This window comes from Phyllopteryx taeniolatus, chromosome 5 (genome assembly GCF_024500385.1).
Source record: "Phyllopteryx taeniolatus isolate TA_2022b chromosome 5, UOR_Ptae_1.2, whole genome shotgun sequence".
NCBI classification, from domain to species: Eukaryota; Metazoa; Chordata; class Actinopteri; order Syngnathiformes; family Syngnathidae; genus Phyllopteryx; species Phyllopteryx taeniolatus.
The window spans coordinates 26879080-26903646 of NC_084506.1; the positions used below are offsets into that span (position 1 = coordinate 26879080).

At 41.2% G+C, this 24567-nt stretch overlaps 1 protein-coding gene across 1 annotated transcript in view; it reads left to right on the forward strand.

Moving 5' to 3' along the window:
• The first annotated feature begins 632 nt into the window (after positions 1-632).
• Positions 633-24567, forward strand: part of LOC133478345 (ras-specific guanine nucleotide-releasing factor 1) — a 34948-nt gene continuing 11013 nt past the window's right edge. The window contains exons 1-16 of the mRNA XM_061774311.1: positions 633-1112; positions 8231-8337; positions 8633-8780; positions 12216-12308; positions 12382-12635; positions 13230-13309; positions 13382-13575; positions 14510-14619; positions 15419-15537; positions 17796-17956; positions 19527-19590; positions 19854-19996; positions 20091-20173; positions 21140-21388; positions 23022-23392; positions 24109-24228. Of these exons, the coding sequence (XP_061630295.1) occupies positions 837-1112; positions 8231-8337; positions 8633-8780; positions 12216-12308; positions 12382-12635; positions 13230-13309; positions 13382-13575; positions 14510-14619; positions 15419-15537; positions 17796-17956; positions 19527-19590; positions 19854-19996; positions 20091-20173; positions 21140-21388; positions 23022-23392; positions 24109-24228 (2572 nt within the window). The 5' untranslated portion in view covers positions 633-836. The remainder of the gene's footprint in view (positions 1113-8230; positions 8338-8632; positions 8781-12215; positions 12309-12381; positions 12636-13229; positions 13310-13381; positions 13576-14509; positions 14620-15418; positions 15538-17795; positions 17957-19526; positions 19591-19853; positions 19997-20090; positions 20174-21139; positions 21389-23021; positions 23393-24108; positions 24229-24567) is intronic.

The window sequence follows — 24567 nt, forward strand, 5'->3', positions numbered from 1 at the left end:
CACCTTGAAACCCTCAGTCGTGACAACATCAACGAGTTTTTCAGTTTTTGAGACATTTTGTATTTCTATCTAGTATTCCAAACTGGAAAGTTCCTGAAAGTTGCATATTCTAAACAGAACTGTATTACAACTAATGAGGATATGGACATGAATTCTCTAAATTGAATGTGAATGCGAAATCAGCCAAACGACGACTCGTATCTAAAAAAAAAAACCTTGCAAGTTGTGTCCCTCGTATCTCAAGGCACCATGCACTGTATAACCAATATAGTACGTCTCCTGAAAAGTTGCTTCTAATGTGCTGTGACTTTCAAATATGTACTGATTGGTTGTTATCCCGTTACATCGGGACTACCACAATTGTCTTTTTTTTTTTTACAGCAGTGCCTGAGAGCGTACGGAAGGACTTGGTGCAGCATGTTGTGGAGTGGTCCCTGTCCAAGGTTCTGAAATCTGCTTCCCCAAGCATGCGTCATGTGACCTGCGCCAGCTCTGCCTCGCTCAGCAGCCAGCCAGCCTGCTGCTTTCTGGAGATCTTTTTTTTCTTTCCTTTTTTCTTTCTTTCTTTCCATGGGAAGAGAGCGCACAACCTCCAGTCTTCTCCCCAACCCCCCCCCCCCCCCCCCCTTCCACCCGCCCCCTCCTCCTCATCTTGTCTCTCAGTCAGTGGCGAACAATGAGGACCTGCAAGGGGTTCTTTTTCACAATGCAACTCTTGCTTTTTGACTTAAAAGTCTCGTCTTTCCGGCTATCCTCTTTTTCCCTCTCCGGGGCCATTGGCGAGATGATGTAAGGACCGAGTAAGCGCGCACGCTGAAGTCCGCTCTCCACCGAACATGCAGAAGGGAATACGGCTGAATGACGGTCATGTCACCTACCTGGGGCTTTTGGCCAAGAAGGACGGCACGAGACGCGGGTGCTTGAGCAAGAAGAGCTCGGACAACACGAAATGGCACACCAAGTGGTTCGCGCTGTTGCAAAACATGCTCTTTTATTTCGAGAACGAGTCCAGCTCTCGCCCTTCGGGATTGTACCTGTTGGAGGGATGCATATGCGACAGAGCGCCTTCGCCCAAACCTTCGCTCTCGGCCAAGGAGTGTTTGGAAAAGCAGGTGTGCCCACAAACACACACACACACACACACACACACACACGTGCGCAACAACACTCATTGTTTTAAAGGCTCCGCGATATATGTCCATACGTGTATTTTCTTTTGAAAATACACGCATTCACATGTTATGTGTATTCTTTTCTTGTCAGATGCATGCGCGACCTCAATATAGAGTGGCAAAAGAAGAAGAGTAAAAAAGCAGCAGCATGCGGTTGCGGGTTGCTGTCTCGCGCGTTATGTAATCCATGCATGGCATTAATGATGAGGTAACAATATTAACACTTAATGCCAATGCTTGGTGCAGTGTTCTGCTCCTTATGCAGCAAACCAGCGGTTAATCCATTTTGTAAAAATGGCAGTATAGTTATATATTTTTGTATTATTCAAGGATTGGAAATATATATAAAAAACGAGTGCATGTGTTGTGTGGTGTTTCTGCACTGGTTGGCCACTTTTTTGTTCTTTAAGTGCTTTTTTGTTTTTTGGTTTTTGGGTGGAGAGACGCAAAAAAAGTTGTGGTTGCAACAGTGGCATCGTGTGGTGAAAATGTTTAATGAAGGCAAAAAAAAGAAAAAAGAAAAGAAACAAAAAGAAACAGCAGGGTTCCAGCTCGGATTTAAAAGCCCTGAACATTGACGTCACCAGTAGGATGAGGCTGAGATCCAAAGTGAGTTCTGGCTCTTGCTTTGAACATCTGCCCCGGTGCTGATACAGCAGAATGCTGCACACTCGCGTGTATCAATTTTGCAATAAATATTATGAAGGCTTACGACATAAACAAACAAACCCCCTTAATGCAGTAACCACCTACTCTTGTTTTCTTGCATTTGTCATGCTCTGATCTTCTAGACCCTAGTGCTTACATTACATTAGATTTATCCTCATGGAAAAGTACTTCAATCTCAGGATTTCTATGGCGACACTTAGTTGCATCCGAAAGAATGATGCAGCGCGGAGGCTCAAGTAGTGTTGCTTGATATTAGATACCCGCACTACTCAGACAATAGAATAGAATACAACTTTATTGTTATCGTTGCAGAACAATCAAAAGCAGTTTAGCAGCACATTATAAAAACAGGCACATCAAACTAGTTACTGTTGAGCAAAAACTATATGAATGGTCAAAATAAAAGCAGGACTTTTGCAAACAAAAACAACGCAACGCAATATGACAGGGACGATGGTGAAAGGTCATTGATAACTTTGCATTCCTCGCAGCTCTGGCTGACTATATTAACAAAATAATTTGTCCACTCTTATATTACAAAACAAAATAAATTCCATATTATCAGAGTTGTGATCGTCCAGTGTTTTAACTAAAGCATTGTGATACAAATAATCATTTTCCAAGTGATACATTTTTCCAATTATGTACTGTATTACAAAAGAACACGTTCCCTCCCATTTACGCAGTGTCCCTGAACGCACCTCGCGCACGCACGCAGCTGCCTACAGTAGTTTCAGTCTAAAAAGCGAAATAGGAAATGCAGTGTGTACAGTACATTCTTTCTATTTGCATGTCCAAATAGAATGACTGATGACTGAACGGAGACCACGTCATTATTTTCTTCATTGCTATGTTTTGTTTACGGTTGTGGTATTCTGAAACGTTTAATTTGAATCCCATTTTGTTTTGCCTGATCACTCATGCTTTCTTTAAAGAACGGTACACATCTTACAAATTCTGCCAATGTATATACTATATAAATATTGATGTGGCTGTATTTAAATGACTACAGTATGTTTTATTGCACAAGACATAAGACTCATTAGCAGAAGTGGGTAGTGATGCGCTGCATTAACATTTACTCAAGTAACGTTTGGGAGAAATGGGACATGTCAGAGTAGTTTTAATGTAACGCTTTTTACTTTTACTTGATTTTTTTTTTTTTAAATTGTGTTTTGTACAAGAACTGAAATTTAAACTTGAGAAACTTGTGAGAGGCTGTTTGCCAAGGTTTAATCAAAGCAGCTGGACTGTTCTTGTTCGTTGAAGACATTTGAAGTATTATCCAAAAAGGTTGTTCAGTTCAACATTTTTAGGGGTCTGAAGTTCCCTAATTGTGCCTCGGTGGGTGTGTCCCCAGGGGATGGTCAACAATCGGGTGTCGTTGTTCAGAGACTTTCTCGGTCTGCGTTTGTAAAATGTAATTTCTGTGGAATAAAACCAGCACTTCAACCACAGCACAAGAATGCAAATTGGAGCTTCTCTCTACCCAGTAAGACCCACTGGAGCTTCCCTCCCTCGCTGTAGAAAGGGTTATGCACGTTCAAAACGAGCAGGGATAAACAACAACAAAAAAGCAATCCGCAATGTATGCACTGCTCTGAAGATAAAGATGTAAGTTGGCAGAAGTCCCGTTGTTTTTGAGTACTGAAACTGATGTCAGCACTGCTGATAAATGTGGGTGAATCCACCTGTCGAAACTCAGTATAATTAAATGATATACAATTATATAACTAAAGATCTCTGCCTGGTAGAAAGAAAGAAAGCTAAAGGCGAGTTTGCAATTTTAGAACTGCTAGCGACATTTGAATGCAGCCTCGCACGTGAACATTCTTACTTGCATGTAATTATGAAAGTGTATAGTTGTTATAAATAGTCACAGAGAACGCTGTCCCGTGTCAACAAAAAAGCGGCACTAGCAATACTCAGCCAGCATGGCATGTTAGCCATGGCTGCTATGTTGGCAGCATGACTTCTTCGTAATAGAGTGTTACTATAACCCTAAATACATCATTTGGGGAATTTACAATCAATTAAAAATCAAAAAGAGGTGATAAATATACCTGTCAAGCAAAAAAACATTGCTAATTTCGCGTCGCTTCGGAATGCTCTCATTTGCCTGAGGTTCTTTCGCTCTGATTCTATTTGTTAGTCTTGCCCAGTTGTTAGCAAATGAGGGTTCTGCCTTTTTTTTTTTTAAATACAAAAAATTACATTGACGTGCGCATGTTACACGGCTGTTCTGATTTAATGTAATGTACACGTGTACACCCGATGGAAAGCGATCATGTCAAATGTACTGTAAACAGTTGACCAGCGTTCTTCAATCGGAATGAATTAAATCGGAATGACCGCAAAGTCTCCATGTAAACCTGACTTCTGATACGTTTTTCTTTCTCGGGTGCCGTGGTTTCTTAAAAAAATAAAACTTCAAACTCACCCTTTCATTTAGGAATATTTCTTGCGGCTGAATTGGCCTCAATTTATGTTATTTTACAAACAATATATATCATTTTGGTTAAAGTGACTGTGTGGGCACTATCTTTAATTTGCACATTACTATTTCATATTTTTGTCTGTTTGATATGAAAAAAAAAAAAATCTGAACTTAGTACTTGAGTCTTTTTTTCACTGTATAATCACTCTTACTTAAATCATTATTTGGAGTGCTACTTTTCACTTGGGCCATATTTTACTAAAGGAACATTATTCTTACTTGAGTACAATTTTGGGCTCCTCGACCCAGCTCCGCTCATTAGGTATGCCTACACGATCTAATAGGAGCTGCCTTTGCAAAGATAACAATTGTCAGTTTTAACAGGCGTCAATTTAACATTGTTGATTGCACTTGAGGTTGCGCTTGGGCAGTTGAGTGTGTACATTCGCACTTTTTCTAGCTGACTGTTTGCCCCTTTAACCTAGCTAGATAAATATTAGAAACAGCTCCCAGCATGATGCAGTGCAGTTCTACAGTACACCGCAGAAGACAACAACCAAGACCACGTTTGTTCCTATTTGGCACTTTTTGTTTTCACTTTTATCTCCATATTGTTTCATATTTGTAGGCCTACCAAAGCACTTTTAGAAACAAAATATGGTTGTATACATGAATGAACAATATTTCTCCTTGAATTCTGCTTTCATAACAAGTTTTCCATCAATCTGCTGGTAAGAAGAAAAGAAAAAAGATAATACAGGGATAATTATGTCATAATGTTTTGAGGTGATTACTTATTTTTTTTGAATTTTTAAACATTTTTTAAATAGTTCCACAGTTATCACTGGCACTCTGAGGGCACCCATAGCTGCGGAAACTCTAGCATTCTCGGAAACGAGAGGCTTAAAGACTTTGCACTCGATATCATGTCCTTTCACACATCCTCGACTCTTGAGGATGGCAATGATTTTAAAGATGCATGACTCAGCCATAAATAGGTTGCAGACAGCGTGTTTGGCATCGCCTCTCACCAGACACTTTGGAAGACACACCGTGATGGGGAAAAAGTACAGCAACATGCATGCCTCTCTGCCAGAAATAGATCCTTTTTGACAGTAGGATGAATACCTAATGAATGTGAAGATGGAGGAGCAGTCAGCCATGAATAACCATCAGTTGCAGGTTGATAGGCGCCTGTTGAACATATACGGGCCAAAGATTAGAGGAGATGACACCTTCACTCGACGGTGTCAGAAACACGGCTGAGCCCTGAAAAGCTTTGTCAAGATTTCAGCGTCCCTCCAGATAAAAAAAAAAAGACGAAGTTGTTTAATCGAGACTGAATAATGCATACGTCGAAAACAGCTCAACTTGCAGATCATAACCATTTCCAATTAGTTGCTGCTGCAGTGCGAGAAAGCAAGTGCGTTCGTCAAGATTCGAGTGACACCACAAAAGCACCGACGGCCCGACCGTTCACGTCGAGCTGAGTTGCTAGGAAACAGGTATCGTACAGTTACATAATTGGCCATGGCTCCAGCCTCCATGTCTTATGGCATTTCCTCCTGGGAACTAAGAGACATCCCAGGAATGGAGCTGGGGGAGGCTTCCCTCGCTGAGCTCTATCTACCCATTGCACGGGTGGGCGATGATGAAGAAGGAGATGTGGCTTCCCCGTGTGCTTCTAAATCTCCTTCATAACGTGTGCGAGACTCAGGGCACTAAAGCAAAGGTAAAGACATAAGCTGCTTTAATCAAGCCACTACTCAAGGAGCTTCAGCTGCAACACAGCTGGCAAACTCAACTCCGCAATATTGATTTTATGTGGCCCACTTACTCAAATCAAGTGTGTCTACTTTCTTACTCAATGGAGTTGTTCCTTTTCATTTGGGTAGAAAAAAAGTACAGAAATGGCAATTGTTGGCAGATATTCCAACCACCTCAATGGTGCCTTGAGATACGAGCAGGGGTGGGTAGACTCGCCAAATATTGTACTCAAGTAAGAGTACTGTTACTTTAGAATAACACGACTCAAGTAAAAGTAAAAAGTAGTCCTCCCAAAAAATTACTTGAGTAAGAGTAGCGAACAGAGTGAAAAAAACTACTCAAGTACTAACTAGTGAGTAACTTGTGATTTATTTTTTAAATCAGAGCATGAATGTCAAATAAAATTAAAATAACTAAATAAAATATGAATGTGCAAATTCAGATATTGCTGAACAATACCATGTGATCACAAAGATTCATCCATCCATCCATCCATTTTCCATACCGCTTATCCTCACTTGGGTCGTGGGCGTGCTGGAGCCTATCCCAGCTATCTTCCGGCGAGAGGCGGTGTACACCCTGAACTGGTCGCCGAGCCAATCGCAGGGCACATATAAAAAAAACAAGCATTCACACTCACATTCACACCTACGGGCAATTTAGAGTTGTCAATTAACCTACCATGCATGTTTTTGGAATATGGGAGGAAACCGGAGTGCCCGGAGAAAACCCACCCAGGCACGGGTCTGCTGACCAGACTTATTGATAAAGTGTGTGTGTGTGTGTGTGTGTGTGTGTGGTGAGAGAGAGTGAGAGAGATAAAGAGAGAGAGAGAGAGAGAGAGAGAGAGAGAGAGAAGAAGATGCATGTTTTACAGTTACTTGTGAAAATAAAATAGTGCTTATGTTGCACAGCCATAACAACAGCAAAAACATCTGCAACTTACCGCGAGGTGTTTTCTCGAGTTAGAAGTGGGCTGAAATATCCAAGTTTGGGTAGTAACAAAACTACGCTGCATGTTAAAGCTGTTATTTTTGTAGTCTGTAATTAAACACGAGTCACGCGCGGCTGTCACGACTCACTTTGATTGGCCAGTGAAGCCCAATAGAAGACTTTATGTGCGGACATGTGACTTTTGATGAAGTGCATACTGTATTATTATTACTGTAGTATTATACAGTGCTATGTTTCCTATTGAAAAACATATTACAAAAATGTTGTTTTTGGGTGGGTAGGCTGTAACAGATTAATCGCATTTCCATTGATTTAAATAGGGAAAAATAATTTGATATGTGAGTGCTTTGAGTTATGAGCATGTTCACGGAACGAATTAAACTCATATCTCACTGGAGTTGTACAGTGAGCCCCAACATATTCCCACCTTCATAAGTTAATTTTACATTATTACATTGGCAGCATCCTTTGGCATCTTGATGCGAAGGAACTATGTTGAAGGGAGTTGAGGAGTTTCATTGAGATAAAAGTAGTGTTTTGCTGCCATCTTGTGGCATCTATTGGCATTTTTTGGGGGTGGGTGCGGGTTCAAATACAGTACTCATATATTTTCGAACACTCTATACTTAATTGGTGAGCAGTTACCACATTCGCTTAACAGTTCTGAGGTTGGGGATTTGAATCCGGGCGCTGACGTTCATTTGAGTGCTCTCCCTGTACTTGTGGGGATTTTGTCTGAGTACTGCTCTCACATTGTTTGCCAATATATGCCATGCGATTGGCTGGCCAACAGTCCAGGGTGTACCCTGCCTCTCGCCTGAAGTCAGCTGGGCAAGGCTCCAGCAGCACACACTAGTGAGGAGTTTTCCATGATTAAATTATCAACAATAGGTACTGTACGCAGTGGTATCTTGACTTTTCTTTATTAAAAGCAAATAACAAATATTGCTTTTTGAGCGCGGGAACAGATGAACGGCATTACAAATCATTTCGACGGAGAATATTGATTGGATATGCAAGCAGATTGAGTTAAGAGCTTGGTCACCGAATGCAGTCAGTATGTCAAGGTATCGCTTTATAATAATGATCAAATGAAGCCCGTGACGAAACTGAGTTTGACAACCCTAGTCTACAAGAACTTACTGTAGTCCCCCATTTAGGTTCCAAAACAGCATGTTAATCACACTATCAGTCTTTTAACCAGCCAACCCCTTTGTTCGTTTTATTGCAGTATTATTTCACCGTCAGCTTCACTCACGAAAACCAAAAGGCCCTCGAGTTACGGACAGAAGATGTGAAGGACTGCGATGAATGGGTGGCCGCCATATCACACGCCAGGTAAGGAAAAGAAACAAACAACAAAAAAAGCACACGTCAGTGAAACGTTCACACGTGGCAATTAGAAGTTTTCGGCGGAGGGTAAGTAATATTTGACTGATATGCTCAGTCTGTAGGGGGGTGGCGTTGCCATGGTTACACAGGCAATGAGATGGAGGAAAGTGCTTTGTTCACAAGAAATCCTGATTGCTTTGATTGGAGCCGCAGCACTCGGGATGTGAAAGCCATTGCGAGAGTGACGGCGCGCTCCCTCTGTGTGTGTGTGTTTGTGCGTGCGTGTGTGTGCACTTGACAGTTACAGAAACTTGGCCAACGAGCACGAGACCCTCATGCAGAAGTATCTTCATCTGCTTCAAATTGTGGAGACGGAGAAAACGGTTGCTAAGCAACTTCGACAACAGATAGAAGACGGGGAAATCGAGATTGAGAGGCTCAAATCCGAGGTAAAAGTCAAGTCGTTTCTTTGCTCCCAAGATATGTGGTTGCAAAATATCATGGGATTATGGCAGTCGGAAATTTAACATGAAAATGAACACGAGTGCGTTTGAACAATTGCAGTCTTTGCCCTTTAAGAGGGAACTTAAATGTAGTTGAATCAAACACTGTGTTGCATAATCATGGTTCAAGTAACCAGTTGAGTCCGATTTGAGTTGCATTTCTGCCCGCACTGTGCATTGAGGTCACACCCCCTTGATGTATAACTTCAGTGGCCCAACAGACTGCTGGCAAGCCAGTCAAGTATTCAAAAAAAAAAAAAAAAATTATCCCAATAACGTTAATCACTTTGAGCATCAAATATCAAATGTCTTTGTAATGTATTCAATTGAATGTAGTTTGAAAAAGGATTTGCAAATGATTGTATTCTGTTTTTATTTACGTTTTACACAACGTCCCAACTTCATTGGAATTGGTGTTTGTAGAAGACTTTGCATGTGTTGTATTGCTTCGATAATGTCACACAATATTATTGCTTCCCCTTCCAATTGTACTCTGCTCTTGCCAGCGTCACAAAAAAAACAGTTGAATCAATAATACTGTAATATCAAAAAACAAGTGGGATTATGCTGATGGTTGAATTTGCCGTCCAGTGTGAGACGTGGAGGCTGGCGCATGTCACATGGAGCGCTGTGCTCAGCTCTTCGCTTTGAATGTCCTCTCAGCAACAATGCCTCCAACAGGGCTGCCTTCCCTATTCTTCACATCAAATAGTCATTTTGCTTTCATGTGCTAATGTGATGCCTGTGAAATGGAATTAGGAGAGGGGAATATGCATGAACACTGTTTTATATTGCATCTCTTCTATGAAATACAATGACAATTAGCTCCCCTTCGCTGGGCTACAAAGTAAATGGAAACACTTAGCATCAAACAGTTCACAGCAGCTCGAGTCTGCGTTTTTACCACTTGGAACATAATGAATTTAAACTGAGGTGGCAAAAGTACTCCGTACTTAAGTAGAAGTACAGATAAAAAATATTCTGCTAAAACTAGAAGGACAGATTCAACTCTTTTACTTAAGCAAAAAAATAAAAAATAAAATAAAAAACAGACTGAAATATACTCAGTACAAAAGTAAAAAGTAACCTGTTTTGATAACCTGGCACGGCCCACAAAACTGTACACAAAAAAGTTTATATATATTTTATATATGTAATTTAACTGCAGCAGACAATGAGCTGTACAATGCAAACAGCAAAATATGTGAACTTGTTGACAGGGTGGACCATGCTGTAGATATGAAGTGTAGATACCCCAGCACGCTGTAGTAGCCCGGCTAACCGACGTGTCTATGTGGCGGTCATGTTGGAGAGGGTCGTCGTTTCCATAGAAGTCAATGCATGGGCACTGAAATTAAGTCGTAACGTGCTTATTTTGCAATAGATATTCATGAGGGTTACTGTGTTGTCAACACCAAAGCGCACGCTATCAATGCACAATATTTGAAAAAAAAAAAAAAAAAAAAGCAAAATAAATATTTTTACGTGAAAGGGACTCCCAAGCCTCTTGTCGTAATTGTACGGCATTTTACGCGACCATATGCAGCACAATGTACCGGCATCCTTGGTCTTTTGGTTTTCTTGCTGTCCATACACAATGATGACTTTGACCTCCCTGGCTTAGCGGCAGCGGCAGCGGCAGCCTGGAGCTCAAAATGGGCGCGTCGTATCTACCCATACTTACCTGTAGGGTGGACATTTTTGATGATGTTAGCATTTAATGAGCACGTGGTGGACTTTTACCTAGCAACTTGATTCAGTTAGCAAGCTGACTATGGACTGTTAAACAAGTATATTTCAAATTTCTGAAAGGTATTTGTATCAATTAATTTTCCACTATGACAGAGTGGAATGTTAAGCTTGACAACAGCCAACTACATACATAATATGATGAAAATTAAGAAACAAGTGTAAATATTTATTGCAACCATCCACAGTTTCAGCTTCCACTGAAAAAAAGACAAAATGCTTGCAGGAATATCACTGAAAACATCAGAGAGTTACTTAAAGGGGCATGTACCCCACAATGACATGATGGACAACCATTTCAGAGACACATGCAAAATGTTCAATATGATGACGAAAATAGAATATACATGATCAAAATGACTTATTTATCAAATAACTTAATGTGGACAATAAAGCCATGTAAACAAATCAAGAAACAAACCTTACCTTACCTAACTTATGCACACACTGTATTTAGCACAGCTGTGTGTGGGATTAGCCAAAATCACATACATACACTGAAACAAATGGTATAAAATGAAGGAAACACATTTTAAGAGACTTATCATTGTACTTGTATGTGTGCAAAAATGTGCGTTAGGTCACGTTTTCATAATAAGACCTTAGACTTTCATTATTCTGGTACATTTTCATGATGACTGAGTGATTCTGATGAGGACACCAAAGGCACTTCATCGTGATACAGACCCAATAACTACGATCTACTATACACGGTATGCTTTTTCAGATTAGATACATTTTTGAACACCAGAAGCTGGTGGTTTATAGGCTGATACGAAAAAACACCTTTGCCAGAAATGTTTCTTGGAGTCCATCCATCCATTTTCTCAGCTATCAACGGGCAGGAGGCAGGGTACACCCTGAACTGGTTGCCAGCTAATCGCAGGGCACATCTAAACAAACAACCATCCACACTCACATTCACACAGACGGACAATTTAGAGTCTAAAATGAACCTAGTGCACATGTTTTTGAGATGTGGGAGGAAACCGGAGCACCCGGAGAAAACCCATGCAGGCACGTGGAGAACATGCAAACTCCACACAGGCGGGCCCGGGAATCGAACCCGGTCCTCAGAACTGTGAGGCAGACGCTCTAACCAGTCGCTCACCGTGGCGCCGTTTCTTGGAGTCAACAACATTAAAAATAAAAAAATAAAAAATCTCTTAAATAAGGTCTTGGATGGGGTATATCTTGGTTCTCCCAATCTGTTGCGTGCATCATCTTGGTTAATGCTCCCGAGGTCACATTCCTCCATGCTGCCGCTGTACCTTTTTTTCCCACCTTAAATCCCCCAGAGCTCAACCAATTGACTAGCTCTCTGTTTATGTCTTTTTCACATTGTGTCATTAATCTGTGGGGTTTGAAAAAAGTAATGAGTCTGTTTTGATGAAGTTAGGAAAAACTACAGATACCTAAAAAAAAAAAAGCAGCTCAAGTAGAGTAACTAAGTATTTTTACTTCAATATTTCCCACCTCTGCATTTAAATGACCAATGTGAATAAACATGGCCGTAGACCTGCAAGCAGGTTGAGAAAGGGTCATGGCTTAGTTTTCAAATGTGCTGATCGCTCCTTCCCTTGTTGACATAATCGTTTGTAACGGTGAACTATTGGTTTTTCCCTATGACAGATCGCAGGGCTGCTGAAAGACAACGAGAAGATCCACGCCAGTCCCACGGCAGCCCCGAATGAGGATGACTCCGAAATCAAAAAGATCAAAAAGGTAAAGGTTTTTTTTTTGCAGAGTTTTTCGGCATTGTTTTAAGACAGTGACCATCCGTTTTTTATGGTTGCAGGTCCAGAGCTTCTTGCGAGGTTGGATCTGCAGGAGGAAGTGGAAGACTATTATCCAGGATTACATCCGCTCGCCGCATGCCGAGAGCATGAGGAAAAGGAACCAGGTGGTGTTCAGCATGCTGGACTCGGAGGCCGAGTACGTGCAGCAGCTGCACATTCTGGTCAACAACTTCCTGAGGCCGCTCCGCATGGCCGCCAGCTCCAAGAAGCCGCCCATCACCCATGACGACGTCAGCAGTATATTCCTTAACAGGTTGGAGCCTCTTAAACAACAATTCGTAAAACTATTCATCAGTTAAGTAATGCATCTGGAAGTTGGCTTCTTTTCCATTAAATCATGACTATCTTTTTTTTAATTTATTTATCTATTTTTTTCCTGTGAAAATGGTTTGTGAAAGGGCCTTTTACCATTGACACTTGACTTTTAAACTTGGGATCATACCTGTACCGAGTCCATCTAGTAGTCAGTGCCGGCTTATAATGAGGTCCCTTATTAAATGGGCTCCTGTTGTACATGTGTTTGTTACAATTAACTGTATAGTGTTCTCTTTATCCTGAATGATATGAAGTTTTTGGCTCTTCCTATTCCTTCAGACAAGCGTTGGACACTAAGCTTGCACACTAATCTGCATGCACCCCTCATTGGCCTAATGGAAATCCACCCACACACTCATCGGAGCGCATTCACGCTCGCAAGCAGCCCGTCTCAATCAGCACTGCAGTACAACTTCACAGGATGTTGGAAAACTGACGAAAATTGATTGTGGGAATAAGATTTGTTAATATCTTTTCCCCACTTTTAAAACAATATTTTTCTTTCTTTCTTTCTTTCTTTTTTTTTTTGCAGTGAAACTATCATGTTTCTACATCAGATCTTCTACCAGGGGTTAAAAGCCAGAATAGCCAGCTGGCCAACGTTGGTGTTGGGTAAGGAAAACTTCCGATTTTAATATGAATGTAAAGAGTTGTCACAGTACTAACCTAAGCTACCTGGTTTAGCCGACCTATTCGACATCCTGCTGCCCATGCTGAACATCTACCAGGAGTTTGTGAGGAACCACCAGTACAGCCTCCAGATCCTGGCCCACTGCAAGCAGAACCGAGACTTTGACAAGCTGCTGAAGCAGTACGAGGCCAAGCCCGACTGCGAGGAGAGAACTCTGGAGACCTTCCTCACCTACCCCATGTTCCAGGTGAGCACTTATATTCTTATTTTCTCAAATTCGAAATACCATGTATTAAATAGAAATGTTGTTTATGCGTTTTTCTATTCTTATAGTGGGATTTCAAATTCAATCATCATTTAACAACTGTGGGCCACAACATTAAGTACACGACTTCACTGTGTGTAATGCAAGCTGATAAAAGGCTGAATCAAAAATTCCAAATTGTTGTTCTAGCAACTCAAGTATTGAATTATTATTTCCTGTATTCTGTTGTGACTGTATTTCTGTTGGTTCTTCATTCATGTACAATTAAATGATTACAAATATATGCATAATGGGGTATTCACGCTTTACGACAACTCTAATGGGCTCCAGTTGTAACAAGTGTGAGGTGCACAACCTCTGGGAGAAAGACTTCAGTTGTGGTGCAGCTGCTTGAGAAAAATAAAGAAAACATATTGCTAATTTTAGGTACATGCTAAAGGTAAAAGTGTAATTATTATCTGTAATAATAATCATAGTTTTGTTGTTATATTGTTTTTATCTTTATTTCACACTAATGTAGACAGATTTAAGCCAGGACGCCTTCTTGTGGCACACCTGATCACCACCCTCAACAGCAGGATATTGTCTGTTGCGGCTCGCTGTGCCCTGTGGTGTCGTTCATGCCGATAAAAAAACGGTTGTTTTTGGAGCTCGGGCTTTCATAATGGCTCATCTGCGGCAAGATATGCACTTTCCCAACAGTCCACTCTGCTGGGGCCTATGCTGCCGGCTGTGCTGCGTTGATAATACATTTTTGCTGATGAGCGGCGAGTGCGCTCACCTGTGATCCGCCGCTCATTAGTGTTTGCGCACGTTTGCATCTGTGTATTCTGGAGCGTGTGCATTTGCATGTTAGCTGTAATATCAGAGCGACACCTATTCCCCACCCCACCCCCGCCATTGTGGTTGTGTGCAGATTCCCCGATACATCCTAACGCTTCATGAACTTCTGGCCCACACGCCCCATGAACACATAGAGAGGAACAGCCTGGACTACGCCAAATCTAAGCTGGAGGAGCTTTCGAGGTAAAATAAAGGAGAAGAACGTAGTGACTTTTATAGGGGAGACACATCTTCAAGTTTAAAAAAATCCATATGAACGAAAGAATTGAGACACATCTCCTGGTTCAGAAGCCCTTTGTAGTACTAGGAAACATATTGTATTTGGTTACTTGAGTGAATGTTGGAAATTGACCAGGAATGCCTCAGAACTGAAAAATGTTTCATCTCCAGCATTAAACAAATATATAAATGAAATACAGATGTATCTCAATGGATTAGAATATCGCTATTTGCAGGGGATAGGGACCAAGACTTGCCGCAAATAGCCCCGAAAAATGTCTATAATTGCCGATATTAACTAACCACATTAAGTAAACACAATATTGTAATATTCACCGGTATGATACACTGAAAAAAAAGTCCTTTGAATATATTTAATTCGTGCATGTAGTGAACATCGGTTGCACGTGATTAAAATGTGGTAAACTGACAAATATTCTATTATTTTCGAGGAGGAGCAGGGAAAATTACGTCAGTTTACCACATTTTAATCATGTGCAACCGATGTACATATCATCAAAGTAATTACTTTTTTTAGTGTATTGCAGGCCATCTTTATGGTCCAACATCAAATGTTTTTCTGGATGAATGGACCCAAAAAAATCCATAGATACTTTCCACCATCTTATATATATAATATTTTTAAGTGTAATGGTCCAATATTTGTGTCCATATTGTGTATTTAGAAAGTTGAGAACACCAATTGTGTCTCCAATATGGTTCTGAAAGCATGAAATGGCAAACAGTTTGTTTTTCCCCTCAGAATCATGCATGACGAAGTGAGCGAGACAGAGAACATCAGGAAGAACCTGGCCATTGAACGCATGATCGTTGAGGGCTGCGAGATCCTCCTGGACACCAGCCAGACGTTTGTAAGACAAGGTAACAGTCTCAACAAATTAATTTCTTTGGAACTGGAGAAACAGTACACCCCCATGAAGAACTGATGATAAATCTGTTTAATATTAGAAGTCCCCTAAAGGTTCTGACGGATGAGAAAGATGTGAAAAAAAAATATGTGCCAATGCATCTAATGTGACTTATAGGAAAACATATATAGATAAGAATTCCAAATAAAATGATCATAATAAATAAATAATAGTGACTGATGGTGTGTTGGTACATTCACCTGACTTCGGTGCAAGGCAGCGTGGGTTCAGTTCCTGTTCAGTGACGGTTTGAATGTGAGTGTGAATGGTTGTCCGTCTCTGTATGTGCACTGCGACTGACTGGCGATCAGTTCACGGTGTAGTCTGCCTTTCGCCCAAAGGCAGTTGGGATAGGCTCCAGAGCCCCGTGGCCCTAAACCGGATAAGCGGCATTGAAAATGGATGGATGGATGGATAGTAAATAAATACATAAAAAATAGACAATGGTACCTCAGCCCAGCGGTTGTCCAGTTTGGAATCTACCAAAACGTTCAGAGAAATATTCCATAATAATCGCACAGAAACCAATATCTTACAAGAACTGGCAAGAGCTCAGTTCAGCCAGCTGTTTCAGCGATTTGATTGACAGGGGAAGGTCGAGCGCATCCGACAGCCTGGAGGATAGGGTTGGGCATCGTTTGAATTTGAGCGATTCCGGTCCCAATTCCGTTTCCTCATATCGTTTCTGTTTCCAAACGATTCTCGGTCCCGATTCTTTTAGGGGGCTGGGTCAAAAAAGTTTGCATGGTTTAAAAAAGGGTTGTCCAAATTATGAACATCCATTTTCTTAGCAGCCCACAGCATAGACTAAAATGAACATTTGACTCAGGGTTCTTTATAACCAGTATCAATAGCAAACCTATGAACTAAAAGGCAATGTGTGTGGAACTAACCAAATTGACTTAATACTCTTTATTTAATGTTTCAGCTGAAAGTTAAACATAGCATTGTCAAAATAATTATTTTCGACTGTTTTATCACGTCAAATGGATTATTTGTAGTATATAATAGTTTTTATTTGACTTCATGTTTTAAGCATTTAGCCTTTTATTTTGAAGGGAACACAGCATTTTGGCACGAAAGGTAACGTCACAGGACACCGGTGAAAACAAAAGTAAAACGAGACAGCATGAAAAAGAGTAATGGATGGAGCCAAATGCTCTGTAAAACGTTGATTCCTTTATCTACCCACCGATGAGGCACAAGGTTAGTGTTTCTGTGAATTTTGCCCCATTTCATTGCGATGTAACGTTGCTAGTTTGACCTTTGGTAAAGTTTTTGCTCAATGTTAAGCTTATAATGCAACTGTTTCTACTTTCTTTCCAGTACGGTAAAATAATTCATATTTCTGTCATCAGCTCTTACGTTGGTTTGAAGACTAAAATAAACGCTAAAAACCATCAGTGCAAGAGTGCAACCATCCATCCATCCATCCATCCAATTTCAGAGCCGCTTCTCCTCACTAGGGTCGCGGGCGTGCTGGAGCCTATCCCAGCTGTCATCGGGCAGGAGGCGGGGTACACCCTGAACCGGTTGCCAGCCAATCGCAGGGCACATACAAACAAACAACCATCCGCACTCACATTCACACCTACGGGCAATTTAGAGTCTCCAATTAATGCATGTTTTTGGGATGTGGGAGGAAACCGAAGTGCCCGGAGAAAACCCACGCAGGCACGTGACTTCTACACATCGTGAAAGCCTCCTTTGCACAATATAATCTTATTCCAACTGTTGTGCTGAGGCGACTGGTCATTTATTGTAACAAAGTTAAGACACACTTTTCTTCGCCGCCGCCGCCTTTGGCACAAGCACGTCTTTGTGCGCGTTCTTCTTCGTTGGTTTTCGCCAATTTCTACTTCGGGGTTGGCGGACTGTAGGCATCGAAACCGGGAACCAAATTTTAAAAATTTGAACGATTCCGGGAGAACCAGAATGTTAGTCCCGGTTCCAATCCGTTCTCAATTCTCGATTTCAAACCCTACTGGAGGACGTCTGTATTTTTCACGGTTTTGGAGCTTCACTACCTGGCACAATATTCATTCAAATTTGGCAGGCATGTTGACAACACTCTTCTCTATGGTGTATCAATTTATAAGACATTTTATTTTCACATAACAGGGTCCTTAAGGTTCCACTGCATACTGTTTTATATTTATATACAGTCTATGTATCCTTGTGTCTCTTTTTGTGTCTCTGTTGCGCTCTCAGGTTCTCTCATCCAGGTACCGATGAGCGAGAAGGGCAAGATCACCCGTGGGCGCCTGGGCTCTCTTTCTTTGAAGAAGGAAGGGGAGAGGCAGTGCTTTCTTTTCTCCAAGCATCTAATCATCTGCACCAGAGGGTCTGGAGGAAAGCTTCATCTCACCAAGGTGGGCCCGTGCTGCTGACCAAGCTTGTCCGAGCATCTCCAACCGTCTCATGAGCTAGAATTGAACGGATTATGGGACATCGGAGGGAAGGCAACGGGGTTGGGCGACGACGTGTCTTTTATCAGCTCCAGTGACCTCTGGAGAGACGCGAGCAGCCCTGTCTCGGGCTCACCGAGGCTCGTCGTTCGTGTTTGAAGGCGCAGATGCTTGATGTCACTTTCATTTGGGCAGTGGATGGAGCTGTCTTATTACTTCACATTACTCGACATTAAAGGGGACGTTTGATGTTTGTGGGAGTAAAATGGTCCTAAAAGCTTTCAGCTGAATCCCATAAAGCTACACACTCATCGGCCACTTCATTAAACCTGCACAATTCAATGAAGCAGTCTAAGATCTGGATCAAAAATTCAGTCTTTACAAAAATAATGCTTAGTGTTTATTGACACTGTCAGAGAGGTATGAAGTACAGTACTCTTTCCCCCCAATTTTACATACACCAATTGTATTGGATCTCATTGTGCAGGTCTATGAGTACAGTACCTATTCTGACTGATGACTGTAACCATATGGTGTCCCAGTTCAAATATAATCGATACAGTACACACTTAGTGTGTTTTAATTGTAGTCAATTTTCAAAATATAATTCAAGAATTGATTTTTAAGGGACCGCTAATCACACAATTGCAAACATCGCAAATGCTGTACATTTTTGGAACACCTGGTATGCATAAAAATAGCGCTATAGTAAAAAGGACCAAAATAAGAATTCATTTTTGCTAAAGCAAAGCAAATTTATTTATATTGCGCATTTCATACACAAGTTAACTCAATGTGCTTTACATAATTAAAACCATTTAAAAACAAAGGAAAAAACAGCTTATAAACATTTAAAACAAAGAGAAAAAAAATAAAAATAAAATAAAAATACGATTAAAATAGCATACAGTGCAAGAAATATCATTTAAAAGTGGAAATGCTCTAAAAAGCATGGGGAAAAAAAAGACTTTTTAACCTGGATTTAAAAACATGCACACTTGGGGCTGACGGCACTTCTGTTGGCAACTTATTCCATTTGTGTGCAGCATAAGAGCTAAATGCTGCTTCACCATGTTTGCTTTGGACTCTGTGCGCCACCATTTGACCTGAGTCTGTCAATTTCAGAGCCCTACTGGGTTTATATCCCATTAGCATTTCATTCATGTATTCAGGACTTAAACCGTTTAGTGATTCATAGACCAGTAGCAGAACTTTAAAATCTATTCTAAAACGGACTGGAAGCCAGTGTAAAGACTTTAGAATTGGAGTAATATGCTCTGACCGCTTAAGGACAAACAATTATTACATATTTGAATTTGGACCTGTAATTGACTCAGATAGGCTCCAGCTTATACTGTGTTAGTTTTTTTTTCTCTTTCATTTTGTATTGTCTCCATCCAAATAATGTAAACATGTACATATTAAAAAGATGTATGTAAATATACAGTATCTATAAACAGGTTTTCATTACAGTATGTTGAATATACTGAGGCTGGCGTGAATATACCAACTGCACATTGTGTGTTACTTGCAGAATGGTGTCGTCTCCCTTATAGACTGCACTCTTATGGAGGACCCCGAGGGGACTGATGATGAGTGTGAGTGTATTGGTCATAACGCAGCATTGCACCTTGCAGGAATGTAATAATGTGTAACTATATATATATTATTCATTTATTTTTTTAAATTTTATTTTTTTTAAAGGGATTAGGAGCAGATTTACTGTACTAAAAAAAATGACAAAACTTTTTAATTATGTATTTCTTTTAACAGAAAATAAGATCCAAATGAGAGGGATTTTATTTATATTATATTCCTTACTGCGTGTATGTAGCTTTATTGAGTATTGTCATGTCCCCAGCCAAATCAGACAAAGGCGGCCAGGACATGGAGCACCTGGACTTCAAGATTGTGGTGGAGCCAAAGGACAGCCAGTCGTTCACAGTCATCCTGGTGGCTTCCTCAAGGCAGGAGAAGTCTGCATGGACCAGTGACATCAGCCAGGCACGTCCTCACACATCACGTTGCAGCTTATTTTGTAACATTCTTGTGTTAGCCTGCCTGTTATGTTGACTGCGCTGCCCTGTTTGTCTCACAGTGCATTGACAACATCCGCTGCAATGGACTCATGATGAACGCCTTTGAAGACAACTCCAAAGTCACTGTCCCACAGATGATCAAGTAAGCCTTTGTTTTTGTGTGTGTTTTTTTTTTTTTTTTTTGGGGGGGGGGGGGGTGATATTATACCCATCATCGATAAGGTCATCCTCCAATTCTTTTGAAAAAATGTGGAACGGCGCAATCACGGTTAATGAATAGGTATCATGTCAGATACTTTCTAATAACTGTAATAGTATGGCTATAATATTATTACAGTGCTTTAAATTTGTATCGTAGTGGGAATTGATTCCACTGGAGATGACAAGAAAATTTGTAAATTTTATTTTATTTTATATTCCCCGTGTTCTCACGAGGGTCGCAGGTCAGCTGGAGCGTAGCCGAGTTGTCTTTGTATAAGAGGCAGGGTACACGCTGGACTGGTCTCCAGCCAATCACTGTTTATTTTGTTTTATTTTGTTTCATCCAATTGCATTTTTTTTTCTTTGTATGAAATCTTGGAATATGTTTGTATGTTTTTGATTTAATTCTGCTTATTTAATGTTATTTTGATTCCAAATTCTTGATCGTGGCATCTAACAAGTAACAAGCTTGCATTGCACATTAGATTAGCATTTGACACTGAATGTGTGGCCAGTTTTAGTTTGATACATTTATCAGAATTAAAGAGCAAAACACCATTTTTAATCCTAACCTCAGACCCATCCCCACATTGAGATCTCAAATACTGTTATAAACATACACACATACAGTATAACAATCAATCATTAAACACCGATATCATATAATTTGAACCAATGGGTGTGCAGGGTCAGAAGTTGTAATATCAAAGCAAGTTTTATCTCAATCCGATCCGACACAATTTGCAGCAATGGCTTTTTAAAATGAAAAATTCAATTGAACAGGCTTATCCCTCTCTGTCATATCTTATCAGGTTATGTTTATTGTGCTTGTGTACTGTCTAAATTCATCTTTTCTGGATGACACTTCCTATCCTATTACATCACATCCATAACGTCTCGCGTGCAGGTCTGACTCGAGTCTGTACTGCGACGACGTGGACATCCGCTTCAGCAAGATGATGAACTCCTGCAAGGTGCTTCAGATCCGCTATGCCAGCGTGGAACGTCTGCTAGAGAGGCTGACCGACCTGCGCTTCCTCTCCATCGACTTCCTCAACACATTCCTGCACTCATATCGCGTGTTCACCACTGCTGATGTGGTGCTGGATAAACTCATCACCATCTACAAGAAGCCGATCAGCGCGATCCCTGCTCGGTGAGCAAAGGTTAAACTTGCTCGATATTGAGAGCGTTTTCAATAGCAAAACGAGTCATATTCGTTACATCCAATCAGAAATAGAGGTGAAGTGGGTATACTGTTTCCCATTGGACTCATTATTGGACTCTGGGGTAAATGATTGTACTTGTATTAGTATAAAATAAGTGTCAAGTGGTATAATGTAGATTTTTTTTAATATAGATTGGATGGGAAATATTCCGTCTCAGTGTACTCCCAAAAAAATAAAATAAACACAAAAGGGCTAAGTCATCGCCATAGCAAGTTCATATACTGTACATACATTTCCGGGGTTGGGACAATGTTGCCTATGACTAGGGTGTGTTGTGGGAGTGTTGGAAACCTTCCTCAGGAATTTACAGGAATACAAAACAAAAAACTAAAAACATCTTGCGGCATAACGTCTGTTAAACAATTACATTCTATGGAATTCAGTTTAATTTCTACTCTCCACTATAAACAGCAGAGGCAATTGGGAAGCAGCTAAATCTTGCTACACACATAACAATTTTGAACATTTTAACCAATTTTAAAAATGTGGGCGACCTCACACATGATGAGAAAAAAAGGCTTAGGCTTACAAATACAATTTCAACTCAACTATATTTCTAGACCACTTTAACGACAATCACAGCTGTAACAGTGCTGTAAATAAAACACAATAATTAAAATAATGATGAATAAATATAATTTTTAAAATTCAAATATAAAAGAAGGGAGCTCTTTTGACATTTCGCATACAGAAGGTGCATAGTTTTATTCAATCTTGTTGCACTCTTCATGTTGGTTGAAGTTGTTTGTCGATTAGAGAGTAAAGTAACCACCAACTGGTTGAGTGAATGAGTGCGCCAGGATCCTGAAATTGTGATCTTGTGATCACAAGCTGCATTATTTTCGTTTCGTAAATCATGCGCCTTGGCTGAAGGTCGGTTGTTGGGAAACACCGAACATAAGTAAGCGTAATGTAGAGGAAATCAAGTAAAGCAAGAACTCTGAGACGCCTGAGCGTGTGCAAACATGTATTTTCCGTGGTCAGAAACAGTGATTGGGTCCGGTCTCTCGCCTGTCTGGAAGTGTCTCAACTGGTCTCCGTCGCGCTATGGCAACCAAGGCTGGTGCTGCAGGACCCCACCCTCGCCTCCCTCCCATCTCTCCTCATTGCGAAAAGCTCCGTGGTTTGAAATATTGATGCGGTGGGGCTAACTCCACTCCGCAGGCCAGGGGCGGGAGCCCCCCGCTGCGGGGTTATGATCAACTGCAGCTCCCCCTTGCCCACACCCTGCAGCATTGCCCACCCCTATGGCACTTGTCATGTCACTGTCAGACACCTAGACTCGGCTGCTTGTGTCAGCGGCGGACATGCGCGCTATCATTCGCTGTGCTATTTATGGGAACCCATGAGGTTGCCAGGAGGGTGGTAGAGAGTGGGAGATTTTTTGTTTCTGCAACACCGCAGCCTGCACTGTATGTTGCTCTGAATCGACCAGACACGGACGCAAATAGACTGGGTTTGCATACATATTTTAGGAGGGATGTGTATTTCGCAAAGCTCCTCAGAAATATTCCTCCGTCCTGAATTTCAATGAAATGCATATATGTGGCTGTGATGCAGGTCCCTGGAGTTGTTCTTTGCAAGCAGTCAGAATAATAAACTCCTGTATGGAGAGCCACCCAGCTCCCCCAGGGCCAGCAGGAAGTTCTCCTCTCCGCCTCCCTTGGCCATCGCCAAGAACTCGTCCCCGAACCGACGACGCAAGCTCTCCCTCAACATTCCCATCATCACTGGGGGCAAAGCTCTCGACCTGGCTGCCCTGAGCTGCTCCTCCAATGGCTATGCAAGCATGTACTCCTCCATGTCCCCGTTCAGCAAGACCACTTTGGACATCAACAAACTCTACGTGACCAGCTCGATTACCAGCAAAATACCAGATGAGGGGGAGGACAAGAAAGACAAGATGGAGGAGACCTCAGTGTGCAAACAAGGTAGGCATCCTTTGAACAGTGGTGAGCGGTAAGGTTTGGCCTTCCTCTTCTTGCCTAAGCGCTATCAGAAGCACTGACCTACATTTGTTCCATGAAATATTTCAATTTTCAGGAATCAACAGCCTATTCCTCTCATTTCGTAGCATTTCTCTTGGCTGCAGTACTTCCAGTACGTGTATATGGATGTCAGATTTATTTGTCCAATCAGATTTCAGCCACTGTGTTGCCATGTCAATCTGCCCAAGACCTTCAGAATCAGTAGTGCTTGGTGATGTAACTTAACCAATCAGATTTCAAATTGGTCTCACAGGCCCAGCTGGCCCACAATAATGTCCTCCGTTTTCTGTCCTCTGATTGGTTGGTCAGAGTAAGCCAAATTTGACTAGCAAAACACATCTGTAGCCATCTGCACACATGAATACATTTGATAATCAGTATTTATCAGTAGGATTTATTTTATTTTAACGATTTATGTTTTGTCATGTTATTCAATATATATTAATTCTGAGCTAGTGTACAGTACAAAGCATTGTGTTTTTGTATAGTATTGATGGTTTCCATGATTATGGGATGGCAGTGGTGGTAGTAAAAGTTGGATTAGGTAAGTCCCCAGTGAAGTCCCAGATACTAAATATACAGTACGTCCTGCCACGGCCTTTGAACCAAACCCTCACTAAACTCCGCTTTCCTGACTTTATTGTCATGCTGTGGTGCAGATATCTCTGTTCGGGAAGAAAGTGACACTGACCAAAACCAGAGCGATGATGCCGACCCAGAAGCCTCGCCAACAAAGTCGCCAACCACCCCGAAAAACATCAAATGCAAGAACTCCTCAGGTACATTTTGTTCCAAAGAGAGCTGTGACGTCATTACGACAAGACAGTGTGTTATACAAGCGTGTGTACCCCACCCCGACTCACCCTCAGCAGCACTGAGCTTTTCAGGACATAAATAGAATACTGATACGCATACGGTTTGCTGTTTAACTGAATTTCATTAATCGTCTTTGTGCGAAAGCAGGCACAGAAGAGATGTAGCACAGTCAAAAGCCTAAGTCACATCGACAGATAGGAACATGTAGGGGAAGCCAGTGTTTGCTTGAGTAGGTGTCAGGGAAACTTGTGTCATAGCAACTACATCGAGAGCGTGTTTTCCCTTTCCACCCACGGATAATG